The sequence below is a fragment of the Dermacentor variabilis genome, chromosome 8 (assembly GCF_050947875.1).
Source record: "Dermacentor variabilis isolate Ectoservices chromosome 8, ASM5094787v1, whole genome shotgun sequence".
Classification (NCBI taxonomy): Eukaryota; Metazoa; Arthropoda; class Arachnida; order Ixodida; family Ixodidae; genus Dermacentor; species Dermacentor variabilis.
Window position 1 is genome coordinate 69,186,338 of NC_134575.1, and position 26,597 is coordinate 69,212,934.

General features: G+C 42.0%; 2 protein-coding genes across 9 annotated transcripts in view; both read right to left on the minus strand.

Annotated features, from left to right (window-relative positions):
- The window catches only part of LOC142591086 (uncharacterized), a 325,077-nt gene that overhangs the window by 197,997 nt on the left and 100,483 nt on the right, over positions 1-26,597 (minus strand). The gene's annotated exons all lie outside the window — the stretch shown is intronic.
- Positions 1-26,597, minus strand: part of LOC142591084 (japanin-like) — a 91,127-nt gene that overhangs the window by 45,647 nt on the left and 18,883 nt on the right. For 7 of the 8 annotated variants that reach the window (XM_075703463.1, XM_075703459.1, XM_075703461.1 and 4 more), the window contains exons 2-5: positions 19,911-20,072; positions 15,397-15,422; positions 12,534-12,677; positions 216-238 (exon numbers count right to left, since the gene is read on the minus strand). In XM_075703463.1, the coding sequence (XP_075559578.1) occupies positions 216-238; positions 12,534-12,677; positions 15,397-15,422; positions 19,911-19,968 (251 nt within the window). In that variant the 5' untranslated portion in view covers positions 19,969-20,072. Of the gene's footprint in view, positions 1-215; positions 239-12,533; positions 12,678-15,396; positions 15,423-19,910; positions 20,073-26,597 lie in introns of those variants that run through there. The other variant, XM_075703460.1, reaches the window with a different exon arrangement.

Here is a 26,597-nt window from a genome sequence, read left to right on the forward strand (position 1 = left end):
TAGCAAAATCTGACCCCTTTGGTTTCTTTGGCAGCTCTTGTTCATCGTATAGAAAAAAAAAACAAAGCTACTTCATAATATAAGCGGTTGTCGACCATTATGTATTCGGAATAAACTTACACGAAGTTCTACAATTACTTATGCCATCGTAGCACAATCGCCGAATTTCTTGATACCGGATGGCCGTCCAAATAAAAAAAATAAAGTTTACTCACGTCAAATCCGATTGTCCTGTTGTCTGTAAAAAGAATAAAATCATAATTAGGAAGGCCCCCATGTTTCTGTGATTTCATCTTTGCTTTCGTGCAGCATAGGAAGGAATCTCTCCCGCAGAATAAACAATAAAAATCGTTCACTCATACACTGTAAGAAACTTCCGTCATTATACAGGGGATTTCAGTCATTATAGAAAGGGATTGCTGGTAAAAATACTGCAAGTATGTTGTATTTTTAACATATTGCACAAGCTTGCGTAATGTACGGAAGTTCTCCCCGTTTTAATTTTTACGGATATTTCACTGTATTATACAGTGGCGAGATGGTTCTGCATGGAACAGGCATAATTTTGTATATTTGTTATGCGAACATCCGCATTTTTCGTGGAAAACTATACACCCTGTTTGCATGAGCAGTTCTACTCACAAAGATTCATCTAACAATATTTCATCTCACAGGCAAACTGTACGTATTATAAAAATACGTACAATACGTCAGAGCTAGCCTTCTCCCTATAGCTGCAATAATAGATTTTATTGTTAATTTTATGCAGTCACACTGTAAAAAATTTCCGCCATTATACGGAGGTTTTCCGTCATTATAGGGAGGAATTGCAGGTAAAAATACGGAAAGTATGTCGCATTTGAAACATACGTAAAACTTCCGGTAATATATGGACAGTGCTCCCTGTTTGAAGATTTACGGGCATTTCACTATTATAAAACACTGGCTACACTGTTCTGCACGTCACAGGCAGAATTCAGTATTTTTTATATGCTGACATCTGTATTTTTGCGAGGAAATCTATGCACGCTGCACATCTTAATGGGCGCTTGTAATCATAAAGTTTCATCTAACAATATTTTATTGAACATGCGAACTGTATGCATTATGAAGCTACGCAGAAAATGTGAGAGCTAGTCTTCTACGAAAAGCAGAAATAACAGCTCATATAAATGTATATAGGCATCCTCTAATCCCATCGCAGTTTGCCGCGCATACGGGCCTTGTTTACCGCTGACCTATGCAAAAATATATGCGGGTATTTGCAATGTTCCCAGATGAAGCGTTTCGCAGTTAATAGTATAACATATATGTTTAAGTTAACGAATAGTCGTGGGCATTCGGTCGTCATATGGACACCTCTTTCCCGCACATAATTAGCAGTAAAAAGCAGTTGATGAAGACGAATATTGGTCAAGATGATTTGGCATAGACATGATAATGATTCTGAACATTTCTGGTGAAGTAGTGGTAATAGAGTTATTAATGAAAGAGTTTATATGTATAATGAAAGGCATTTCATTGCACTGCTAGAATAGTAAATCATCCCAAATAATTATTGTGTTTGATAGCCTGTGGGCATCGAGCGACAGTGCTTCTTGATGCTTGCGTCTTGCTGACATCATTCTTATGCTGCATAATTCAACTGTTTAAATTCCCTGTTTCTCCCATACAAGCAAATTTACATTTATCATACGAAACCTTGTAGATGATTTACAGAAACTTGCTGGTGATATTAAAGGGCGACATGCACCCCAGATATGCATTCAGGAGCCTCGTATCTTGCAAATGCTAGAAATACTCCAGCTAGGCAAGTTCTTGGTGTCATATACAAGGTTATTTGCGAATACGAATCAGCAGTGAAAAATTAAAAGTAAGAGAATCAGCAGTGAAAAAAGCAGCTTATGAAGTCTGGCACTCCAAGTATCGTGTAAAATCCGTATCTTCACCGATAACTGTCTAATTTATCCTACTATGACTAACACTTCGGGTCAAGTCGCCCTTCAAGGCGACCTTGAACGCGTCCATGAATGGTGTGGCCTCTGGTTAATGACGTTAAACGCTAACAAATACAAATTTGTCTTAGTTCATCGTCAACACAACCCTTTCGTTTTTTCATGTGCAGTTGCTAACTCACCTATAGAAAGCGTCCATTCATTCAAGCATCTTGGTATCACCCCCTACATTTACCTTTGTTGGTTAAGACACACTACCGCAATCATATCATCGGCCAACACATGTCTAGGATTCATAAATCGTCATCTTCGACATGGGCCTCAACACGTGAGACTGCTGGCCTACAAAACCCTCATGAGACCTAAACTTGAGTATCCCATTCCGATCTGAAACCTGCACCATAAACGCCTAAAAATGTACGCGTGTCTATTGAAAACCACGTCATTGGCTTAGTCCAATTTCATATTTGTATAACATCAGCATTTCATCCCTGAACACAAACTCCGGTCGAGATAGCCTCAACTCTCACCGCCGCATCACCAGCCTCTTTTTACTTCACTAGTTTTACCATAGCACTCTAAATCAAGCACCTTACATTACTTATCGGACCGGCATATGTCACTGCACTGCGCATCTGTCTCAGAGTGCCCGGCTTCTTTCTTTAACTACAAATTCTTCAGGTACCTTTTCCCCCGCACTGTTGTAGACTGGAATGCCCTCCCCGTAGATGTAGTCGCTATTACGCGCCAATTATTATACACAAATGCTGTAAACGCTTATAGTATAAGACAGTGACTTGTATTAATTTATTAGATATATTACCCACCCCTTATGTAATACCCCCCAGGCAATCCTCAAGGTGAATAAAGTGAAGTGAAGTTTGAATATTGACGAGGCTGATTGAGCGTAGATAAGATAATGATTATGAACGTTTCTGGTGAAGGTAGTAGTGGTAGTAGACTGAATCGTCAAAGAGCTTATATGTAGATTAGAAAACATATTTCAGTCGACTACCAGAAGTTAAATCATCCTAGTAATTATTGCGTTTGATATTTCATGTGTGTCGAGCGGCAGGGCTCCCTGATACAGTGCTTCTTGCTGAAATCACTCTTATGCTGCATAATTGATCTGTTTGAATTGCCTCTTTCTCCCGTACAAACAAACTTACATTCATCTTAAGAAACCTTGTGGTAATTTCCGGAAACTTCCTGACGAGATATGAGGTCGGATTGTACCCCCAGGCTTAGATATGCATTTAAGAACCTCGTATCTTATCGTATGTTAAAGATGCGTTCCTTCTAAGCATGTTGTTGGTAACAACCACAAGGTTATTGGCGATTACGAATTTTCCTAAATTGGGAAAAGATTTAGTCTAAAACATGTCAAGCGATATCGCTGACGATGCATATACATTCCAACTGAAATAAAGAAAAACAAATATAGCACCAAATGCAAGACTCATTGGCATGATGTCATTCCTTCAGTGGAATAAAAACTGTCTTCTGATCTAAATCTAAAATCCTTTGTAATTCGGACTACTAAATACATCATGAGGGTTGCGACGTCCAATATGCATGTTGCATTTATTCGTTTTTTAACTAGAAGACCCGATAATGCTTGAACAGCAATGAAAGCACTGACATCGTGGTGCTTAATACTTTATATTTCTCGAGAAATAAGTTCCCTTGCTGACCTTAACATCCCACACTAAACATTTTTAACAGTCAATGTGAGACAGAAGGCACATAACACTTAGGGTGGCGCTATTCGCTTTTATTGTTTGGGAATGAAGTTCATAGTGTACATGCTATGGCCCTATTACCTTTAAGCAACAAAAGAAGGGGCGTTGTCATTTTGCAAAACTGTATGAACTTTTTCATTGTCTGCAGTTTAAATAAACCTTCACAACTGACACTAACAGCACTCTCCACAGTTTTAGGCTATACAGGAGTTACTAGATTACACAGAACATACTTTTCACCTCGCCACGGCCCACGTGGCGATTCAGGTTCTTCAAAGATGTTTAATTGCCATGGGACGGCACATATCGCTTCACTTATTTCAATTGTGTCATACGAGATAAATTAATCAGAGCTTTAAGTTGCCCTAAATAAATTACAGCTGTGTACCGGTAAACTGCGCGGTATTGCACTGGAAAAAGCAATGACAATAGTCAGGGTACACTAGTTTCTGCTGCCCTGGAGCATGCATCCTCCACCAGAAAATAGTCCTACCAGATTAGAATGTGAAACGGGTGTAATTGGGAGGGTGAACTATCGCATAAACTTCATCAGCATTTCTGCTTGTCTGCGCCACATATAATTGTTGCTACGACTGTGCAAGCGATCCGAAATGAAACACTTGAGACCGGAGCGTGACGATCTGAAAAACGGGGCTGCCAGTTGTTTTCCGAGCCTTTATTTGGCAGTTGTAAATCCATAAGAATTGCCATTTCTTAGATTTTTTTAGAGTTTAGACCTTCGAAAGAGGGCCTTATTTTAAGGTGTTAACTGGACATTTACGCAAAGCGGCGTCTATTTACTTACTGATATGCCAATGTCACCTAAGTAAGCCGTGCTTTCATTGTTTTTCTAACGAAGTCAGATTTTTTCGTTCCTGAGATAAAGCGGGCATTGTTGTTTCGCTGTTTTCAATTTCAGTAAGCACACGGTGTACAACGACGAGATCTGGCGCAACTGGGGAACCAAATTTGTCGCCAATGGTTTGCATCACCGCCAAGGTGTCTTCTCCTTGTGTACGAGAAACACCTTTCACCTCGACGTTGTTCAGCCTCTGGTGATGCTCTATATCCCTCCCTTTTTTGGCGAGCGTACTGTTGCTAGCATTGAGAGCGTTATTTTCAGCTACCAGCGTAGGCCTTTTCATCCTTCATTTTCTCGACCAGATAGTTGAGTAATTCTACGCTGGTCACCAAATTATTCATTTGTTCTTATTTTATTTCAACAAAGTGTAATCCTGCAGCGCTAATTCTTGGTAAGAATTTTTCGATGGTGTCATCAAAAAACTAAAAATCAAATCTTTATGCTTTCATTCAAGTTGGTCCACTCGTTTTGCGAGTTATACACTTGAGGTCATCGCGCTCTGGACGCCAGACCAAGGTTTAGCCTGCACAAAAAAAAGGTATAGTAAAATAGTAAAACTAAATTCTTAGGGCTCTTGCGCAGACCAATTCGCTCCGAAGCAGCTGTGCTAATACAGGCAACATTACTAAGACATAATGAGCTTATGACAAATGTGCAGATGCAAAGTAGCTTGGATATTCCGTGTACTTGATGTCGGAACAGCTGCCAGAATGAGCACCCGCTGTCATTGTGGTTGTTTATGTTGACTTCGTGTATGCTAGGTGCAGGTGCAGCAGTGCGTCCGGTTGGCCAGGTAAGCTGACTTGGGCCAAGTACAGGCCCAGGTATGCTGACTTGTGTCTTGGTGCATTCTACGGAAAGGGTCCAGGCACGTGGTACTTGATTGCAAGAAAGGGGCACTACAGGAAACCACAGAAGGGACCAATGCTGCCAGCCTTCAAATGCACAGTAGATTTGTTATTGCGTGTGCTTGATGTCGCAACCGCTGTCAAAACGACAGTAAGAGGCGTTGAGTGTAGTAGTAGTAGTAGCAGTAGTAGCAGTAGTAGTAGAAGTAGTAGTAGTAAGTGACCGTGAAATTGGCAAAAATGGGCATTTGAATGCAGTACTGCAATTGTGTCTCGCATAGGATGTCACCTTAACGCTACTGCACGGGGATAAGGGATTGGGAATGAATTGATGTGTGGTGTTTTATGGCGCAAGGGCCAGGTTTGGCTAAAGAGCGCCATGACAAATGGTAATGATGACGATGTATTACGGATGGCGTGCACAATGAATTCCTCATGGTATATGTGACATGGCTGTAAAAGGGCCTAAAATCTGTAGCTGTAAATGGAGTAGAATATATAGTTGCTAAAATAATGACGGTGACTAGGCAGTGATGTGGGCTATGGCAATGGGCTTTCGTTAAAACATTATGAAATAAGACATAACACTGACACCAGAGTTTCAAGCAAGCCCTTGAATGCAGGGCTGTTAGTCACGTGCTAAAAATTGCCTGGCCAAATGATTTTCAGGATGTCAGTTTCGTCTACGAAACCTAAGACTGTTTGCAGTTTGAAAAACGGTTCGTCACTAAGAAAAAATGCAGGATGGAGAGGTATATTTTCGCGATATGCAGAAGGGAAATACTCTTTCCTCTCTGTTTCTATTGCAGGGCACTGGATAAGAACATGGAGGACAGTCAGGCCATCGCCGCACCTACTACAGGTAGGAGGATTCCCGCCAGTCAAGAGGTAGGAGTGAGTACTGTAAGTGTGTCCTATTCTTAATCGGCATAAAAGTACTTCCTTGTACCGTGCTGTTTTGTCTCTTATCCGATTCCGCAATTTTGGTTTTATAATGTGTAACTTATTCAATGTTTGTGTATCCCACTCTTCTTGCCAATGATTCCTCAATTTACGGCGCAGAAAGGGCTTTAGTTCTGTGGCAGGAATGGGGATATTTCCATCTGTGGTGCTAAAACTCACTGACGTAGCTTTTTCGTCAGCATCTACGTTGCCATTTATGCCTTTATGGCCAGGTACCCAGCGTAGTATAATCGCTTGGCTGCACATATATGCGGAGCATAACAAGCTATACAGCTCATTAAAAACCGAGTTCTTATGCTTTCGTAAGCTAATTCGGGCTCTCACTACACTTAATGAGTCTGTGAAGACAATAGCCTTGGCGATATTTGTGAGCCGTATGTGTTGAATAGCCTTAAGAATGGCGTATGCTTCCGCTTTAAAGATACTGGTGTGTGGGTTTAGTGGTCCTGATGTTGAAAGTGAGGGTCCCGGAGCTGCATAAGCAACACCAGCTGGAGACTTCGAAGCATCTGTGTAAAATTCATCACATGAGTACTTCTCCTTGAGTTCCAGAAAATGCGAATATATGTGCGCCTCCGGGGCTCGTTTCGATATTTCTAAGAAAGAGATGTCGCATTAAATAGTCTGCCACTCCCAAGGCGGTGGAAGCCGTGTAGGAGCCATTAGGACATTGTGTAAAAGAGGGACCCCTGTTTTTTCTGAGAGTGCTTCCAACCGGAGGGACAGAAAATGCCTAGTGGCTGGGCGGTTACGAAACAGCCTAGCAGTGGACAAGTCACATATAGTGGAATGACAAGGATGTTCAATATCTGAGTTAACTTTTAGGGCGTAGGAGAAAGTTAAATATGTCCTTTGTTAGTGCAATGACCATTCGTTTGATTCGACGTAGAGGCTTTGCACAGGGCTAGTCCTAAAGACGCCTGTAGCAAGGCGGATGCCTAAGTGGTGGACAGGATCTAGCATTTTTAGAGTACTAGGTCCTGCAGAATTATAGACTATCGCGCCATAGTCAAGGCGTGTTAATATTAGACTTTTGTACAGCTTTATTAGGCACCTCCTGTCGCTTCGCCAAGCTGTACGTGACAACAGCTTCAGAAGATTCATAGTCTTGAGGCACTTTGCCTTAAGATACTTCAGGTGTGGCACAAAAGTTAGCTTACTGTCTAGAAGGATCCCTAAGAATTTGTGTTCATGGCTCACAGATAACCGTTCTCCATTGAGACTGATTACGGATTCCGCCAGTATCTCTCTTTTATTAGAGAACAGGACACACGTACTTTTTCTCGGATTTAGCCTAAAACCATTTTCGTCCGCCCACTTAGACAATTTATTTATGCAAAGCTGTACATGTCGCTCACAGATACTTAGATTACATGATTTAAAACCTATCTGGATATCATCTACATATACAGAATAAAACATACTACGTGGTATGGCAGTCTGGATAGAGTTCATTTTGACAATAAAGAGAGTGCAGCTCAGCACACCTCCTTGTGGAACACCAGCCTTCTGTGTAAATGGACCAGACAGAACGTTACCGACTCTAACACGGAACGTGCGATTGGAGAGGTAACTCTGAATGATGTGTAGCAAATTGCCTCCAACTCCCATTTCAGACAGATCGCGTAAGGATTCCAAAGCGCCAGGTTGTGTCGTATGCCTTCTCCATATCTAAAAATACGGACAGGAAAAACTGTTTGTGGATGAAGGCATCGCGGATATTTGTTTCGATGCGGACGAGGTGATCTGTTGTGGATCTACCCTCTCTAAAACCGCACTGTAAGGGATCGAGTATCTTGCTGCTTTCAAGAAAATGGATGAGGCGACGGTTAATCATTTTCTCAAATAATTTGCATATACAACTTGTCAGAGCTATGGGCCTATAATTGTTGGGTGAGGAAGGGTCCTTGCCCTCTTTGAGGATAGAGATTACGATTGCTTCTTTCCAAACAGAAGGAATGTAGCCTGCAGAGAACAAGGAATTAAAGAGTGACAGTAGTGTTTTTTGGGTTTCGGGGTGTAAGTGTCTGATCATCTCATACATTATCCTGTCACTTCCTGGAGCGGACTTGTTGCAACAGTTCAGTGAGGCCTGGAACTCAGCCATTCCAAATGGACGATTGTATACTTCGTTGGATGTGCTTTTCCGATCCAAATTCATCTGTTCTGCTAGTCGCTGGTATTTTACGAATGTATCTGTGTAGTGAGATGTACTGGAAATGTGCTCGAAATGTGCTCCTAGACAATCTGCCTGATCCTCCAGGGTGTCTCCTTGTGTATTTAATAAAGGTAAGGGAGGAGTTTCGCGGCCTTTTATTTTGTTAACCCTGTTCCAGGCTTTTTGTTCGTCTGTATATGAATTGATGCTGCTTATGTAGTTTTTCCAACTTTCCCGTTTAGCGCGGCGGCGTGTTCTTCTCCCTTGCGACTTGATCGCCTTGAAATTGATTAGATTCTCTGTGGTTGGTGAGTTACGGAGGAGATTCCAAGCCTTGTTTTGTTTTTTCCTGGCTTCCCTACACTCCTCATTCCACCATGGAATACGTCGTTTCGAGGGCGACCCTTTTGTTTGGCGGATACATACTGATGCAGCATCAATAATGAACGCTGTTATGTATGCTACTGCGTCGTCTAGGCTAAGTTCACAGATATTATTCCAGGGCAGCTGCGTTAGTTCGCGAAACTTCGTCCAGTCGGCTGAATCAACTTTCCATCGAGGAACATGTGCAGGACACTCACTTTGTTTTTTAAGGTTTAGGACGATGGGGAAGTGATCACTGCCATAAGGGTTATTAATGACATCCCACTGGAGATATGGCACAATTGTACTTGAAGCTATGCTTAGATCTATCGAAGAAAACGTTTTATGTGTAGAGCTGTAAAATGTTGGCTTTTTCTTGTTAAGCAAGCAGGAACTTGAAGTGAATAGGATGTTTTCTATAAGCCGTTCTCTCGCATCACAGCGAGAGTCGCCCCAAAGTGGGCTATGCGCGTTTAGATCACCGACGACTATGTAAGGGTGAGGCAGCTCATCAATAAAGCTTTGAAATGTTGTGCCAGAGAGTTGATAACTTGGGGGGGGGATGTATACGGACGTGATAGTAACTAGTTTATTGAATAGTACTGCTTGGATAGCAACTGCCTCAAGGGGAGTTCGGAGTTGCAGTTGCCGACAAGCAACGCCTCTGTCTACTACTATTGCTACGCCGCCGGACGATGCAACAGCATCATCTCGGTCTTTCCGGAAAATAGCGTATTGCCTAAGAAAGTTTGTTTGCGTAGATTTAAGATGTGTCTCCTGAACACACAGCACCTTTGGATTGTATTTGTGTAAGAGTTCTTTGATATCATCGAGGTTTTGGATCAGACCTCTCACGTTCCAGTGTAATATTTGTGTATCCATATTGTTTGTGTTTATGTGCTGTGTGTCAAGAGATATGAATTAGGTTGGCTCAAGGGACCTTTCCAGGCCCCTTGATGCGGGGTATTTCTTCTTTCTTGGCGCGCTCCAGGGAGCAACGCCGTTCCTTCGGCGTCTGAGACGCCGGCGAAGTTTTTGTTACATCCATCGTCTCGTCAGAGGCGCTGGATGACGCCCGCTCAGCAGGCACTCTCGGGAGTTTTTCGGGCCTGTCTGCACGGGCAGTGGCCCTGGGACCGGCAGGCTCGGAGGTCTGCTGGTCCTTCGTTATAGGGGGCGGAAGCGCAGTGGCTGCTCCCGCCAGGGGGGCTGATGGCGTAACCGTCGTCACACTCCGTGTGACTTGGACGGCCGCCGAAGGATGTAGCGCTGCCCCCCGGCGCGCCACATCGGTGTAGGAAGGACTAGAGTGGTTGTGGAGAGCGAAACGTTTACGTGCCTCTGGAAAAGATAGGTTTAGTTTGACTTTCAGTTCTATTATTTGTTTCTCCTTTTTCCACGAGGGGCACGATCGCAAGTAGGCGGGGTGATCTCCTTCACAGTTGGCACAGTGGTTTGGTGAAGTGCAGATGTCAGAAGCGTGTTCAGAAGAACTACACTTAGCACAAGTAGCATGTCCTCTGCAGGTTTGAGATCCATGCCCAAAACGCTGACATTTGAAGCATTGACGCGGATTTGGGATGTATGGTCGAACACGTAGCTTGCAGTAGCCGGTTTCTATTGTTTCAGGCAGGTCGCTGGTTCCGAAAGTAATGATTATGTGTTTGGTCGGTATTTGTTTGTCATCTCGCCTTATTGTGATTCTTTGCACTTTTACTACGTTCTGGTCTTACCATCCTTCTAGTAGTTCGCTTTCACTCAGTTCGAGAAGGTCATCTTCTGAGACGACCCCGCGCACTGTGTTCATCGATCTGTGTGGGCCCACTGAGACTGGAATTTCCCCAAATGCTACAAGTTTCGAGAGCTTGTCATATTGTGCTTTGTCGCGAAGTTCGAGAAGAAGATCACCACTTCCCATCTTCGTTACTTTATAGCCTGGGCCAATTGCTTCCGTGAGGCATTCTGCTACAACAAATGGTGAGATCATTCTGACTGTTTTGATATTGTGCTGACTGTGTACAACGTGGTACTTGGGAAAAGATTGCTTTGTTTGCATGAAAAAGGTGAAAGTTTCATCGGTGCGCCCCCTCTTGAGGGAGCGATCGGGTAATGGTGGAAAGTTGCTTGCCATATAGCATCGGAAATTTCGGCGGCGATGGTGGCCACCCACCACCGAGCCCAACAAGGGGACGCTACCAGGTAGGAAGAATACCTGCAGACGCCAGCCATGCATCGCCGCTATAACCTAATATATATATATATACCCAAGGCAGGATATATTACACACGGTTAACCCTTGCCGCCAGGAAATACGGAAGTAATAAGAAGTGAAGAGAAGACATGAAATTGGAAAAGTGGGAGAGAAAGACGAAGATTGGAGAGGAGGACAGGAAAAGGCGACTGCCGATTTCCTCCAGGTGGGTCAACCTGGAGGTGCCGTCTATGTGAAGCAGAGGCCAAAGAGGTGTGTTGCCTCCGCCGGGGGGCCTTAAAGGTCCAAACACCCAGCATCGGCTCAACCGCCAGGATCCCCTTTTCCCCAGACACGGCTAAGCCGCGCACGGCTACACGCGGGAGGGTCCAACCCTCGTGTGCTCGCGTACGTGGTGTCGCAACACGCCAAACGCCTGCTTGTGCAGACGCCCCTGCGGGGGGGATTGGGAATGAAAGAGAGTGTACAGAATTTCAAGGAGGGAGGACGTCGAGCGTAAGCCCATCAAGAAGTGTAGTGCCAACGGGGCTTACAGCTGCGTAGAAAAGTCAGTGGTTTCAAACAACTCAATTCAAACAGTAAAGGCTCGTTTGAGGAAGCATGAAAATTCACTGAAGACATGTAAATCCTGAAGACGGCCGGTGGGAAGTGCTAGGCGTCACTACGACGTGATTGGTGTTTCCGAAGCTGAACTTTGACCAGCGCAGCCGAGTAGGATGTGTTTGAGTGTCTCATCGACTCCATCAGTGCATTTCTGTCAGACAGAACTGACAGTGCCTGAATGTTGAGAGATTGGTTTTGCAGTTCTGACACAGCCAATGCCGTGATGGAGCAATGGTGCCCGATTATCTCGGGAGAGTCCGAACTTTGGTCGTGGTGATCCGCTAGTCCGTTACCATTGACTACGATGCGGGAAGGAACGCATGGGAGAACGAGATCGCAGCCCATTTGTTTTGTGCATTCGAGCTTCAAAGATAGTCGTGGCGCGATAAGCAGACCGTGCTCCCCCTTGCCGAGTGTGAGTAATGCAGCGCTGGAATCGGTGACCATAGCAACAGCTGGGTGGAGGTGTTCAAGGAGTACATCGGCAGCCAAGTTAAATACGGCAAGTTCAGTAAGAGGCGTGAAGAATACTTTATGCAAGAATGTTACCATTAGGGATCTTTTCTGGGCGCCTATATCAACAACCGCACAAACACCATCATCAATATAAGATCTTTATGTTTATGTAAAGTACGAGCGCTCTGACAGTTATGTAAAACTGAACGATATCAGAAAATATGATTGCTATTACACGGCTCTTCCATGTCACTGGGACAAAGATTTGTTATCACATTTGGTGGTGCAGCAACTACGCCTGTATGAGCTGGCAGAAGAGTGATCACTCTAACACAAGTAACCTAGTGATAGATGCTATAGGTTTTGCTTACCGTGTTGTAGACAGTCATCGAGAGTATTCGTCTGACATTACTGCTTCTCGGATCCCGGTATTCTGATTTGACACAATTTATATTGGAGTTATTTAACTCGGAGGAGTATCCCACGAGGTAGAGGGTCTCTGAGCTGTTTGCCGGCTGCGAGACGAATGAAATTAAAATACTGGAGTAATAATGCTCACAGCAGTACCAAATCAGAAATAACATGCACGAATTCACTGTTGTATTGCTAATCGCATAACGTACACAAGAAAAGACGGTTGCTTGTGGGCTCGATTTGACACGTATGGTTTGTAGACAATCGACAAACTACACTTTAAGATAGTATTTCGGTAATTAGATATTTCTAGCTGGGAAGAGACAAATTTATGTTGCAAAATAAGGAACACGGAGCCATAATTACGAAAATTATTTTCAAACCAAAAAGTGAAATAACGAGCAAATGGTAGAAATTTCCAAAATTCCACCCATACCTGACCAATAGTCCTCATAATAATGTTACACTTCGCGCATTCTATCAGTGAAAGTTAACTTGTTTGGAAAAAAAGTCAAGAGATCGCGCTATTAGGTGGAACAAAACTGGCGAGGTATAGCAGTAGTAGTAATAGTAGTAGAGTAGTAAGTGACATTGAAATTCAGAAAAATGAAAAATTTAAGTGCGGTACTGTAACTGTCTCTCACCTAGGCGATCACCTCAAAACTACTGCACTGGGAAAGGGGAATGGGAATGAAAGACACTGTAGAGGATGTCCAAGAGGGAGGAAGTCCAGCGTAAGGCCGTCAAAAATTGAAGTGCGGACGGGGCTTATAGCCGCGCCTACAAGTTAGTGGTTTCAAACAACTTAATTAAAGCAGCAAATGCTCGCTTGAGGAAGCGTGGAAATTCACTTGGGAAATGGAAATCCTCAAGCCGGCTGAGGGGAAGTCCTAGGCGTCGCTACGAGACGATTAGTGTTGTTTAGTGTTTGAGATCTCGGAGTGTTTCATCAACTCGGTCAAAGTAATTCTGGCAGACAGAACTCACAGTACCTGAATATCAAGAGATTCGTTCCGCAGTTGCCAAATGGTCAATGCGGATACTGATGCTTTGACTCTGGTTTACCTCGCTGGCTTTCTCTAATTTGTATCTCTTTCTCTCCTAAGACATCCTCTCGAGTAAATTGGGATCAACTCTTATATCTCTTTCACTCTTGGGGAGGATGCGCCAGGTTCACCTTCACAGTTCTAATGTTGTAGCCGCATGTATCCTTGAAAACTTGTACATGGCGCTTTTATTAGGTAAACTACAACAGACGATAAAAAGGCTTAAGGTAGGTTTCGCTGCCATGTTGAACACGAGTTGCTTCTATGACTAATTTGGTGTGAAGAATGTGAACGTGCTAATCGAGATGTGTCGAAGCAATATTATCGCGCACTGTCATAGTGTGAAGTCGTCTGAGCTTTTCAGTGACGCGTTGTGCTTTTGTACGGGAGCAGTTGTTTACCAGCGAAATAACAGAGAAGCAAAAGGAAGCCGTAGAAAGAGTATAGAAAAATGACTGTACATCTTCAGTAAGTCTTACAATATTCGTTATGTGAAAAGGAAGCACTCGCCCTGGTCATGAGTGTGACCAATGTGCGTGGCTAACTTGAAGAACGACATTTCATTGACAAGGGTCTAACCTACTCTTTTCAGTTTGTATGAACTGAAAGGCCAGATTGCATGACGGATAAGTCAGATGCAATAGTTTCCGTCTCATGTCACAAAGAGACTTCTCGATAAACTACCTTACACTGACACACTATCCAGACATCACATGCATGTAGTACAACTGAACGGAAACAAGCAGCACATGCACCTTGTCATTATTTGGGATGATAGTGAAAGCATTTTTTTGCGATGCCAAGGTCCATCTTCTTGATTCATTCAGACTTAAAGTCCTTGAATTGTATCCCCACCACCGAAAGTCCGGCCATCATGAGCGTATTTCGAAGACCGATATGAAGTCACATCAATAATTTATTTCGCCCAGTATAAAAAGATTGTACAGCTACGTGCAAACATGTTACCAGTGTAAGGTAACTAAAACCAAGTACTCACCACGTTAAAAGAAATTACGATTAGGAATTAAACAACGGTACCCTTTAAAATAATATATGCCTTCGTTTTGTTAGGGTACAAATTGGGGGTCAAAGGGCGCGCTACGCCGAAAGTTTTTTTTTTGTCGTCGCTAGTGTAATCGAATTTCAGCTAGAAGAGCACGAAAGGAGGATGTCACATCTGTCATAAACAAACTTATTAGGAGCTGCCAGCATCATCATTAGGCGACATGTAACATCGTACTACACAAAGCAAACACACCGAATAAACTCTATACAACTTCAAATACCGCGCAGTGAACTATAGATGGCGTATAAATAAAAATGATTAAAAACTGAACTATCTACTCGAGTACTAGTAACGCAACCCCTTCCAGAAAGCCATTCGGACTTTTTTTAACTTACAGGCAATAAAATTGGTTATGAAGTAGATACAAATTAGCAATGAACTAGCCATTTTTAGATGTATGTAAGCGCACAAAGACGGTAAAATTTAGCCTCAACAGCCTGCCTTTAAGAGTTGTAAAGATTTACGACATATGGAGCACCTTCTAATGACGGCTATCTTCTCCCCCTGAGTCTTTTAGTTATGCTTTTCACTAGACAATCCTAGTTTTTTTGACGAATAATTAATTTTTATATGTTACGTTTATGAGACGTTGACGCGATTACTGGCGCCAGTTACACCTTTCTTGGTTAAAAAGTCAATTGTTCAAGGACACAGATACAAAAAAAAATCAAAGCTATTTCAAATCCTATAGGTTTAAAAAATACTTACGATGTTGTAAAGATAGCCCCCGTTTGCTTCAATGTATTTCGCAGCCATGCATGGGGATGGTTATAAAAATAATATAAAATTTGTAAGTGTAAGCTTATTTACGTCATTGAACTATGAGGCAAGTATTTGATCACCGTACATCAAAATATATCACATCAATAAACGACATTTGACCCTACGAGTGCTAATAGCATGAGCGAAACAAGAAGTAAGAAAGCATTTGATCAATAAATCTGAAATTTTATTTTCAATGGTGTAGGTTTGCTGTTACAAAGTTGTTACTACACGTGGATGTAGTGACAGGGAAAGTGGACGGAGGACGGAAAACCAAATACAATGCTCTTTCTAGAATTTAAGGTAACCCATTTATTCTGAGAAGCACCTAAATAGGTTTGCATGAATTCAGTTTTTAGGTGAAAGGCACGAGTGCCTAGGAATGTTTGGCTATCTTATGGCACATTTATAGCCGAGTAATTGTGGAATTATGTAATTATGGAAACATAACAGGCGTGTTCAGAAAGCTACATGCTTGTCATGGTAGTTTGTACTTGCAAATTCTTTCTGAGAAGTTTCCCATCGATTTCCTGGCACCATTCTTCGCAGCTATCAGATTGACTGCTTCTAAGCATTGAAACTTTCACATTTATCAGCTAAGAACATAACTAGCGACAAATTATGGGGGACGTTAGGCATAAAACTTTTATATTTATATTAATATGCAGATGGGTAAGATAATGTTTATTAGTCTGTCAGGAAAGTCATACTTTGAAGATAAAAGTGTTCCACAAAAATGTATGCAATTATTGCAATGACTATGCAATTGCGCCAATGGCGACAGTCACAACCTTCCAAGGCTAAAAAAGCGTTCTTCATTGCTAAGGACAATGTCAATTTATTTTAAAGAGAAGTTTAACTTAATGTAAATGCCTCTGAAGATGATAATTTGCGACAAATAAAAATACGTATTTACAACCGTACAGTTGAGTTTCAGAACTTGTTTTAAAGAGAAAGGATATTTAAAGGGCTTTTCGTCTATGATCTCTGATGCTGCCAATTTTCTTATGATCACCATACTACTCCCGTTTGAAATTGCAACATTTCTTGGGGAACGATATACAGGCGGGTGCCCTTTGACTTCGTGGTTTAATGTAGACTGTGCTATCTTGTAAAAACATTTCAGTATATACTCAAAAAGTTCACAATGGCGTTCGAAAATCTCAACCTCAAACACCGTAAGAGAGCAGCAAAGAAACACGACTGCCCAAATATGCAAACTGCATAGATATGCCATCCTACTAGAAATGCTCAATGTTGTGATGTCATAGCAGAAGCAAACTTTATTAATAGCGATCGTTAAGAATACGGTTTGGAGCAGTGATGCAAAGAAGGGAGCTGCATTGTATTTTTGTGAGTAGTGTTTGCGCTTATCTATTTGATTGCTCCAGAGTATAGTCTACTTTCTGAATTTCTGTAAAGTACAAACTACGGTAGTTCATCAACTAAACAGCTCGCCTGCTTGAATAGTATTGTCTTTATATGTCCTAGGCTACCCAGGCACGCCCTCGTAAAGTTACTTTTCTATGGAGGTTCCATTTCATTATTTAGGAGATTTATTCAATCAGTAGTCCTTGGTAGTACACCTTGAATATGAATTCTCCCAACGCAATTGTTGGGCTTCATCTATTTGCAAACAGTAACTCACATTGGTCTCAGTTCATTACCAAATTTAAACAAGCAGCCAAGGGAGACAGCTGCGCGAATTTATTGCATTGGCTAGAGATACAGTATGCGATATCTATTTTTCCTCTAAAGCTTGCTTATGTCGGCCAATTCCTCCAGTGGGCAAGGAAATATATTCAACTTCTCGACGTGCTCATTGCATGCTTCGTGTGCTGCTCAAGCACTTCAGAAAATATTTTATTTCACTCGTATTTGCTTTTTGATACGTTTAAATTTTCCTATTCTGTTCGCACATTGCACTTTTTCATTGTATCTTAGGATAAACTTTCCAGACGTATGTCAAAATAATTATCGATGTGTTTTCGAGTACCAGTAGACGTTACAACATTAGAAAAAAATGTCAATTTTTTAACCTTCTCAATACCGTTGACAAAATGCTTGCCCTCAGAGAATCAACATTTTCTTGGGGCTTAGTATTTCAATGCTGAATCTAGAGAGATAAAAAAATAAATCATACTTCGGTGTACGTATCACTCATGGCAGCAGAAAAAAAAGCCTGAACCTTGGTCTATGTTTTCTGGACGGCTCCTACGCAGTATTTCTTGGCCCATTAAAACGGCACATTGAAAGAAACTTTTACTACAGTAAGTATGACGTATTTTGGTCTAATAAACGACCAACATTTGCCGTGGTGTTTAATTTTTTTTTGACCACGTAACTTGTGGAAGGTAAGAATGATTGGTAGTAATGATAATTACTGGCAATAATAAAAATTATCTTGGGCAACAAATCAATGCAATGCATCGCATATCGCAATCACTAGGAATAATCCTAATGCTTTTACTACGGGAACAGTGTTCCAAATGTCTAAGAATTGTATATAATGTGTTTCGTGCTGGCGTTATTGGCCCGGCTTTACTTTCCTGTTCTATGTAAAAACACGATTGTGGAGTAGTTCATGAGCAATCAATGAGCTATATTGCTAATTTCGTAATGTATCCAACCATCTCCAAATAATGTATGTGGTACCAAATTTTTTCCCACTGCTTTTTTGGGCCACGCAAATGTTATTCTAGAAAATGGCGTTCCAATATTTGCAATTATTATTTTGGTGATATTGTTTAAAAAAGCTTCTAGCATAACCTATCTAAGGATTACTGTGCATATCAATGTGACTAGCACTCAAGCTATGTGGACACACGCCAGATGGTCACCGCCTAGATGTGTCATCTTTGAGCCGTATATGCAGTGCTCACTTCCTTCAAATTCATTCCTTCAGACATGCTGCGTCAGCTAGTGGCGTCACAGCGAAATGCGTACTTGGCCATCTTCTCAATATATATTATGACAACATCGTCTCAATAAACAGTACACAATTTTGATTCCACATAGTACCTGACAAGTTTTAAAGGACATTTTAATGGGGAGGGCTTATCTTCATAGAGAATGTAACACACATTCTGGGGTTATTTTTGATGCCTCAACCGTTTCTCCGCAAAGCTGAGCATTGGGATGGGTAGTACATGTCTTATTCGGCAGCTCATCGTGTTGCTGTGTTTATATAACAGGGTTAAAAAGCAACCGTCGGGCCAATTTTTGTCACTGGGTTTATGAAGTTGTTCAATGAAGCTGTTTAGTGCCAACTTGGAGCCATGAGTACATACGGGTAGGTTTGTACCGCTCTTTCAAGATGTTGACAGGCCACTTGGCCATGAGTTACTGTATAGGTTCCATTGGGTTTGTTGTGATTGAAATGCATCGCTGTGATGTAAACTTATGTAACGAAACATTTAAAATTGCGATTTTCGGCGCAGTTCAATGGCAAAAATGTCCCAGAGAACTTATCCGCTGATCGACGCTATCCAATCCATAACACTCGGGGACTTCGCATTGGTGCTTCTAAAGCGTGCAGCGTGTGCAGTTGGAAGGGCAAGAGAGGATATCAGTGGTATACACGTTTCGACATTGGGGATATGTTGTGCGAGTGTACTGATTTAATACTAATTCCTTGTCATCCGAATTCATTGTGAGATGGATTCTATTGAATATTTTTAGTCCATTAAGGACGACCCATAAGCAATGCCTCATATCCAGTGACCATACAGGTTTATTGAACAGGAATATATAACTATTGTCCAATATTCATTGGCTGAAGTTGTCTGATTGGTTCGCTTTCATACGGCAGTATCAACATGGAGGCTCGATGATATGCCCGTTAGACCATGAACTACACGTTTACCCAAGTTCGCGGAGCAAGGGTTAAGACACAGAAGCAAGTCAAAAAGAACGTGAATTGTCCTAAGAATGCTATCGCAAAATAAAAAGTAGGAAAAATATAGTCACTCATTTCCTTCAGTGGCACCTTGAATCATTACGCTATATTGATTAGTTGCGGTCGTTACAGTGCTGTTCCTCTTTGTACGTCTACATACCTTTTCATCGTTTCACAGTGTGTAAAAGTGCAATATTGTACACAATTCTCCGTCCAACGTTTAGTGTCGCACTCTTACAATATTACCTTGCTATGTTTCGTGAACGCAAGTTGAAACGTATCGCATAATCACGGCAAGTGTATTGATTCCAAAAACTGAATAAGGCTCTTAGAATACATGCTAATTCATTCGTTTTCCGCCATATGGAAATATATGCAGGAAAATATTGTACTGAAAGTTTACAACAATGCGCATCAGCCTGGCCTTCCTTTCTACATTCGTATCAGCAATGCATCGAAACAAAGATGAAAGCCCACTCCATTTGACAATTCTGCACTATGTCTACCATTGCAATGACTCTCAGACATTAACAGTAAATATTGCAAGGTGTGGTATACTTACAGACATGTGTAAGTACAAATACATGTAGGGCAAAGGGAACCAAGAGCCGGATATACATCTTGGCCAATGACTGGTGTTTGGCTCCTAATAAATTCAACTATTATAGTGTGCGTATTTTAATGCCAGGAATCGGCAAAATCGGTTGAGCTGCAGGAGCGTACTCTGCGATGAAGAAACGGAATATTGGCTTGAGAGAACAATAGATAACGTTGTTTTCTGAACATTCAGATATGATTTGTTATATAAATTTAAAAAATAAGCCTCCTTGCACTACTTCTCACTCACAATCCCTAGCTCTCAAACCGAAAACAATTGGACGAATCTGTATACAATGAATATGTTTTTTGCTAGGTTTCTATCCACTGTACAATTATGGCGCAGAAAACCCGCAAGGCCCACACAATGTCTTGAAAAAGACACGATTGTTATATTCTCTGGAAGGAACGCAAAGCAAAACAAGACAGAGAGCAAGATTTCATCTAACTCATACGACCTGCGGGTATTGATGCTATTTGCAACGCAACGTTGAATTACTGCTTCAGTTCAATTCCATCGAGATCAACTAACTCCGATCAAAAGCTCGCACCAATACACGTGCACATCTTAAATCTGCCCAATACGCTTGCTGAATTTATTGCTTATGTAAGATCAGATGTTTGTTCTATTGCTCTTTTTGGATCACGAAGGTTTAATATCCTTTACACATTTCCATGAACTTACAATCTGATGCGACCTTTTCAGGTGCATGTAAGGTGCAAAAATGCTACGGTAAAAAACAATCTACATTTTTTTAAAACAAAATTAGTTACATTTAAAACAAAATATTACGTTGTTGTGATTTTATAAATCATCAGTTTGATTTAGTCCTTGCAAATGTATAAAAAATTTTTCGGGAATTCAGTGTCGATATATATAGAAGCAAGAAGTTTCAAGCCCTTCAGTCTTCATCTGAAGTACACATTGTAGGTCTGTAAACTTCATGTGCTAAATTATATAAATCGGAGAAATTTCATAACCTACTGCAGAGCTTACCTGAATCTTAAAATGTTTGGAACGCATTTCCAGCTCAACTAGTAACGAATAGGCTCTATATAAAGGGTCTCCTGCAGCTAAATTTGGCCAGAGTTTAAAACAATGCCGATGTAGTCTAAGACGACGTGACCAAGTCTATGTTGCTGACAACTTACTGTATGGAGTGGGCCACACTATGTTTTAGCATTCTGCTTAATAGTATAATTGGTTAAGTTCAACTAACCAACTTATGAAGCAACAAATTCAGGCATCAATTCCAAATAGAAAGTTGCAGAGAGCTTTGCAAAAGGCCCTATGAAGCAGTTTCTAACTTTTTATTGGATATTAGTGTTTTTCCGCTTACTGCAGATGCCAGTAAAGTACAAAAAATACCACTTGACATGCCCACTTGCGCGTCAGCCTGCAATCGGCTTACATCAGCATAAAGATCTGCTAAATGAACAGCTTACATTTTAAATGAGATGCATAAGACATCAATAAATGTGGTCAGAGCTGTGTAAAAAAATTTCTTATGGACACTCTTTGAAAATTCCAGCTTTTGAAGTCTTTCCTTCCCGTTATTAGCTTCTGGTATCTGTCCTGCATCGAATTCCCGAAACGAAGTTATTGTCTGGGTACATTTTCACGTTTTCATTAAGTAAATTATTGTATGTATTTGCGGCTTCTTTTTTAATATAAAGATACAGTTGCGAGCCTGCGTTCGTATTTCAGTGCTGCTTTCTTTGTATCGATGTTGTCTGCGCGCGAATAAAGCTACAAAAAATAAAAGACATTGTGCATACGTCTTCGCTGCGTTTATGCGTAGATATCTTCATTTTCCCTTTGTACATGCATCATTGTTCCGCCCGTTAAAAGCGCAGAAATTTGACTGTTTCTGGGGCTTCTTTAACGTGATATTACATATGCGCAAGGCTGGCTTGTTACGTTTGTGTTACTGTTTTACGGCGAATTCCATAAGTTTCGTGCTGGAGCTCCCTTGAAGCATTACGATTGCTACGTTATAAAAGAAAGTTTGTGGCCACTTGTTACATGGAAGTTTCAGTTCTGTTGAATCTTGTCTCCGTAACCCAGTTGTTCTGCTGGCGGCAAAGAGGCATATGGTAAAAAAGAAATTCACATTTGTTGAAGTGTAAAGCAACAGGGACAAAATTTTCGTTTTTTTTCTCAGCAGCACAATTTTTGTGCTTGCCACAATAGGAAGTGCGATATATGTTAAGCCTGCAATATACTGTGGTTTACAATTTACCGATAAAAATCGGCAATGTTGCTGTTAGGGAATTGAAATTAATTGGCTCCAAGCACAATTTTTTTTTTACTTAAGCAGTCTAGAACTACGAGTGTCAAGTTAAGTTGAAAAAGCTTGCACTAAATATACGAGTCTTTGGAAAATCAGCTTTGTACTACAGTTCATGAGAATAAATTATTTGCAAAGCAATTCTAGTGTCATATATTTCTGGCTGGAAATTCGCACACAGATATCGTGAGAATCATACCAGTTTGGGGTACCTACAAAGTGTACCTGACAGAAGAGCAGGCTTGCCTTCATTCTCTGAATTACCCTTCTTACACACTCTGAATTTCGCTCTGTGAATATGTAAGCATAATGATGAAAAAATTGCACCCCTATGTAGTTGTTATGAATAAATACGTGGTGTATGCCTATATACCTGTTGTACGTAGAACAGTCATGTTTTACCTTCTTCTTTTCCTTGATGATGATGATGAATATATGTGGTGTTTAATGGCGCAAGGTATGGCCAAAGAGCGCCATGATAAATGACAATTTTAACGATGTATTGTGAATGTCGTGGACAGTGAATTCATCACGGTAGGTGCGACATAGCTTAAAAGGGCTTAAAAACGATCGTTGCGAATTGCGTCGAATATATAGGTACTAAAATAATGACACAGATTTGTTAGGAACATGGGCGATGGCAATTTCTTCTTTTCCTTGCGGCACAGTTCATCTTGCGATATGGAACCAGGAATACTATTTACTGTCCAGCGCTAGGAACAGCATGGAAGGAAACTGATTTGACGATCACCGAACCGAGCTCTGTCCCTTAAGAATAAATTTAGAAACAACAAAATTGGTGCATCCCAAAGAAATAGTGTGGCAATAGTTACTTTAATAAAAGATCACAATTGTTCTGGTTATTAATAAATAAATATTTGTTCAACATCTTACAGGTGAGCAATTAACGGCTGCTACAAAACATTAATTTTGCAGCTTTGCGTGACCCTCCGTCATCCTAGCGTTTGGGTGACCACTATCGTGTACAATTACTACACACTTCTGTGCCTAGAAGCATCCGTTGCTATGAGGAGTTTCTATGGTATTACTACCTTCTACACTATTATCATGCGAAAGGACAAGAATTACCAATTGTGGCTTATTGAGGTGGAAGTGGTTTGTGTGAGCACAATCCTTTTGGCAGTTATTCATAGTGATGTATTTCTTTCCTAAGAATTCAACATTCTCCATCCTCGGGATATGAGCTCTTCGGTGAGCAAATATGCGTGTATAAGTTGCGTAATTGTATTAATAAAGCTATCGCTATCATCTCATACAGTGAAAACGGAAGACAGCTGTCCTTTGGGCGCAAACCAAGGAGGCAAAGTCTTAGTGATACAGCAATCATGAAGTCACGGGCTTACTGACATCAAAATGCATTAGTTATTAAGCTAATTCTTGCTTTTGTGTAGTGCTATGTAAGTGACCAAGGAATATGATAACTGAGAGAGTCTTTTAAGAAAACAACAATATCTGGGAATGACAGGAACCACTACCTTAAGATGAATACACCTTTACTCAGGAATGCCCAAAACTGTTAGGGCCGGGTTTAATCTCACTCGTGCAACTTTTGCTTCTTGTCATGCATGTAATGTTTTACGTTTGTTAAATATTGTCTCGTCCTAGGAAAACAGGCGTACTTTAGTTGAAGCATTAAATCCGTGTCTCGGACTATCGACTGAAAAATAATTATGGGGTTTTACGAGCCAGCACCACTTTCTGATAGAGAGTCATGCCTTAGTGGGGGACTCCGGAAATTTGGACCACCTGGGGTTCTTTAGCGCGCACCTAAACCTTAGTACACGGGTGTTATCGCATTTCGCCCTCATCTAAATGCAACTGTCGATTGAGCACACGAAATACTCAAGCGTCCGCGATTGGATCCGAGGGTACTTGTATGCTTCTTCACTGACGTCCGTCAAAGCAGGTGTCCGCGCATGACGAGTGGACTGGCGCATGTTTTAAGGCGATAGCATTAAAGGCCCCTCGTCGCAGAAAACCCGACATCGGTGTCCCACGTCCAGCGTCCCCGTCGAACGTCTTCAGGGTGATAAATCATTCTGAACCACGCCTACCCAACCACGCAGGCTTTCTATGTAGCGCCCAAACGTTTCAGAACTAATTATATTTCCCAGGTTAAAATTCCCCAGATAAATCGCAAAGTATTACTTACAGACAACCTACGCACTTGATAGGGTCCGACTGTAACTTGAATGTATGAGAAAACATAATTCTCTTACTCCGAAACTCTAACAAAAAGCCCTTTTCCAGCATATATACCATTCATAGAGCGGCGCGTCTGTTTCCTTACAACCTCATCCAGAGGCCGCTTGCCTACGCGCTTCCGAGGCCTCCCCAAGAGGTCGAGTTTCTGACAGAATGTTCGCTATTGTGCGTAGCGTTTTCCGCTAGCGTTCCCACGTAAACGTAAAGGCTACATAAGCTGCATATGCCGGGAAGCGTGAGAAGCAATCAAGAATCTTTGAATGCACTTGCGTTTCACTCATAAAGCCGCAGCTTCACCGTCGTCCAAATTTTTTATTCTGCTTTCTCATTTTGCGCCGCCTGTTGCGGGATATGACATTATTCTCTCTCCTCGGAGGAGCATCGACTCGGTGCTAAAAGTAGCACGCGTAAGATACGGCGAACGTATATTAGCTATTAGCGAACGTGTGGACATGTGCACAAATGCACATGTCCACACAAAAGCTTGCTGACGCGTGGTCATAAAATACAGGGTTGTGTCACCGAAGGACTAAATTCTTGTCTACGACCAGAAAAAAAAACAGCGACACGGTTCAAGAACTATGGTGGTTATGGAGCGCTGTGTGGTTTCAGCGGTACAACGTGCACAATCCCGGATGGGATCTCTCGACGTCGAGTTGGTGGGCTTCTGTAAGAAATAAAGCTGTAATTGAAGTCACTAAGTCACCGAAAGACTTTGTGAGGTCCGGAGTACCGGCTGAGAAGTTTCTCGGATAGCCTGGCGCAGTGGACAGGAGTCCTGGCCAGAACCCGATCCCCGATCTCCTGGTAGGCACTCGACTTGTTGATGGCGGAGGTTGTAGTGTTGTGTGTCGGCGCACTGTTGCTTCTTTATGTTCGTGCGAGCCAGTTGGCGTTCTTCCTCAGTGGGCTGCACGAAGAGGTCGGTGATGGCGATCTCGGCATGCCCTTGTAATTAGGCAACAGATTTGCTCAGCTTCGGGTGCAGCAATAAACGATGACAAGGGTTCATGGTTTCAGTTTGGTCAATGGTGTACGATGCCAACTGATTTCGCCAGTATTCAGTGCAGGCAACACCTTAAGTACTTTAGTTGTACCCCTACAATAATATCGCAATAGTAATCCACACTGGTCAGCGGAAGTTTCACCAGTACAACATAAGGTTCACAAGTAACAGAGAGAGCAGTTGACCATATTGACACGTGTACTTGTTTGTCATCGAGCCCCATGTGACTCGAAATGCGCGTTTTTTTCTCCACTTAAGCGTGGCGCGGGTCGAGAAAACCGACATTTCCTTTTTTACGCGTGATTCAAGGTTCTATGCGGCAGAATCTGAAAACTTTCGATAAGGAAAAGCTGGCGCGGTCTATCGCGCTTCTCTTCGTCACGCATACATAAATCATGATAAATTTCCTTAAGGGAGCCTTCTGACGTGGCCGTTACACGCTTCTGATTTGCTGATGGCGTTTATGCTTCCCTTTGTTTTCTTTTTTTGTTCTTCTTTCATGCAAAGGCATTGAATGTGGCGCTGGTTTCGGTAAATTTATCGTGAAAACGGGGTTAGAACCATCGGAGCCATAGGCTGTGTAACAAGCACTTTCGCTTCCTGTCTGCCTGCCTTTTAAGTGTACACTGTGCGGAGTGCTCGCTTTCTGATTTGAAAAAGTGGCGAAGAAGGAACAACGTGATGAGTAATTTGCCATCGGCTGACCTGCGGGGTGCGCCGTGCGCTAGGTGCAAGAACACCGAGTATGACTACCCGGAGTTTTCGCGTTTCCCGCCGCCGCTTATTATGCCCTCCAACATGCCGGTCGAATGGTGTTCTTACTTTGTGCACTCATCTGCCATTCACTGTCGCTTGGAATATCCGGGTAAGCGAATTATTTCGTAATGTCTTTGCTCATTATAGGTTTGAGAAATATTTTCCGAACAGCGACGTTATTGGTGTATTTTGTAGCTCTTCCTGTTGAGCTCTGAACTTCGCATTAGTGTCGTGCCAAGTTCTCTATGTAATTTCTATTGGACTCCTGTCGTGCGGTCAACCGGGAAAGTTTAAAAGAAAGAAGACATGAGTGTTGCTCTCGTTGCCGTGGCTGTGAGTCGCTTCTCTCGTTCGCCGCTCTGTTTCCACCGTT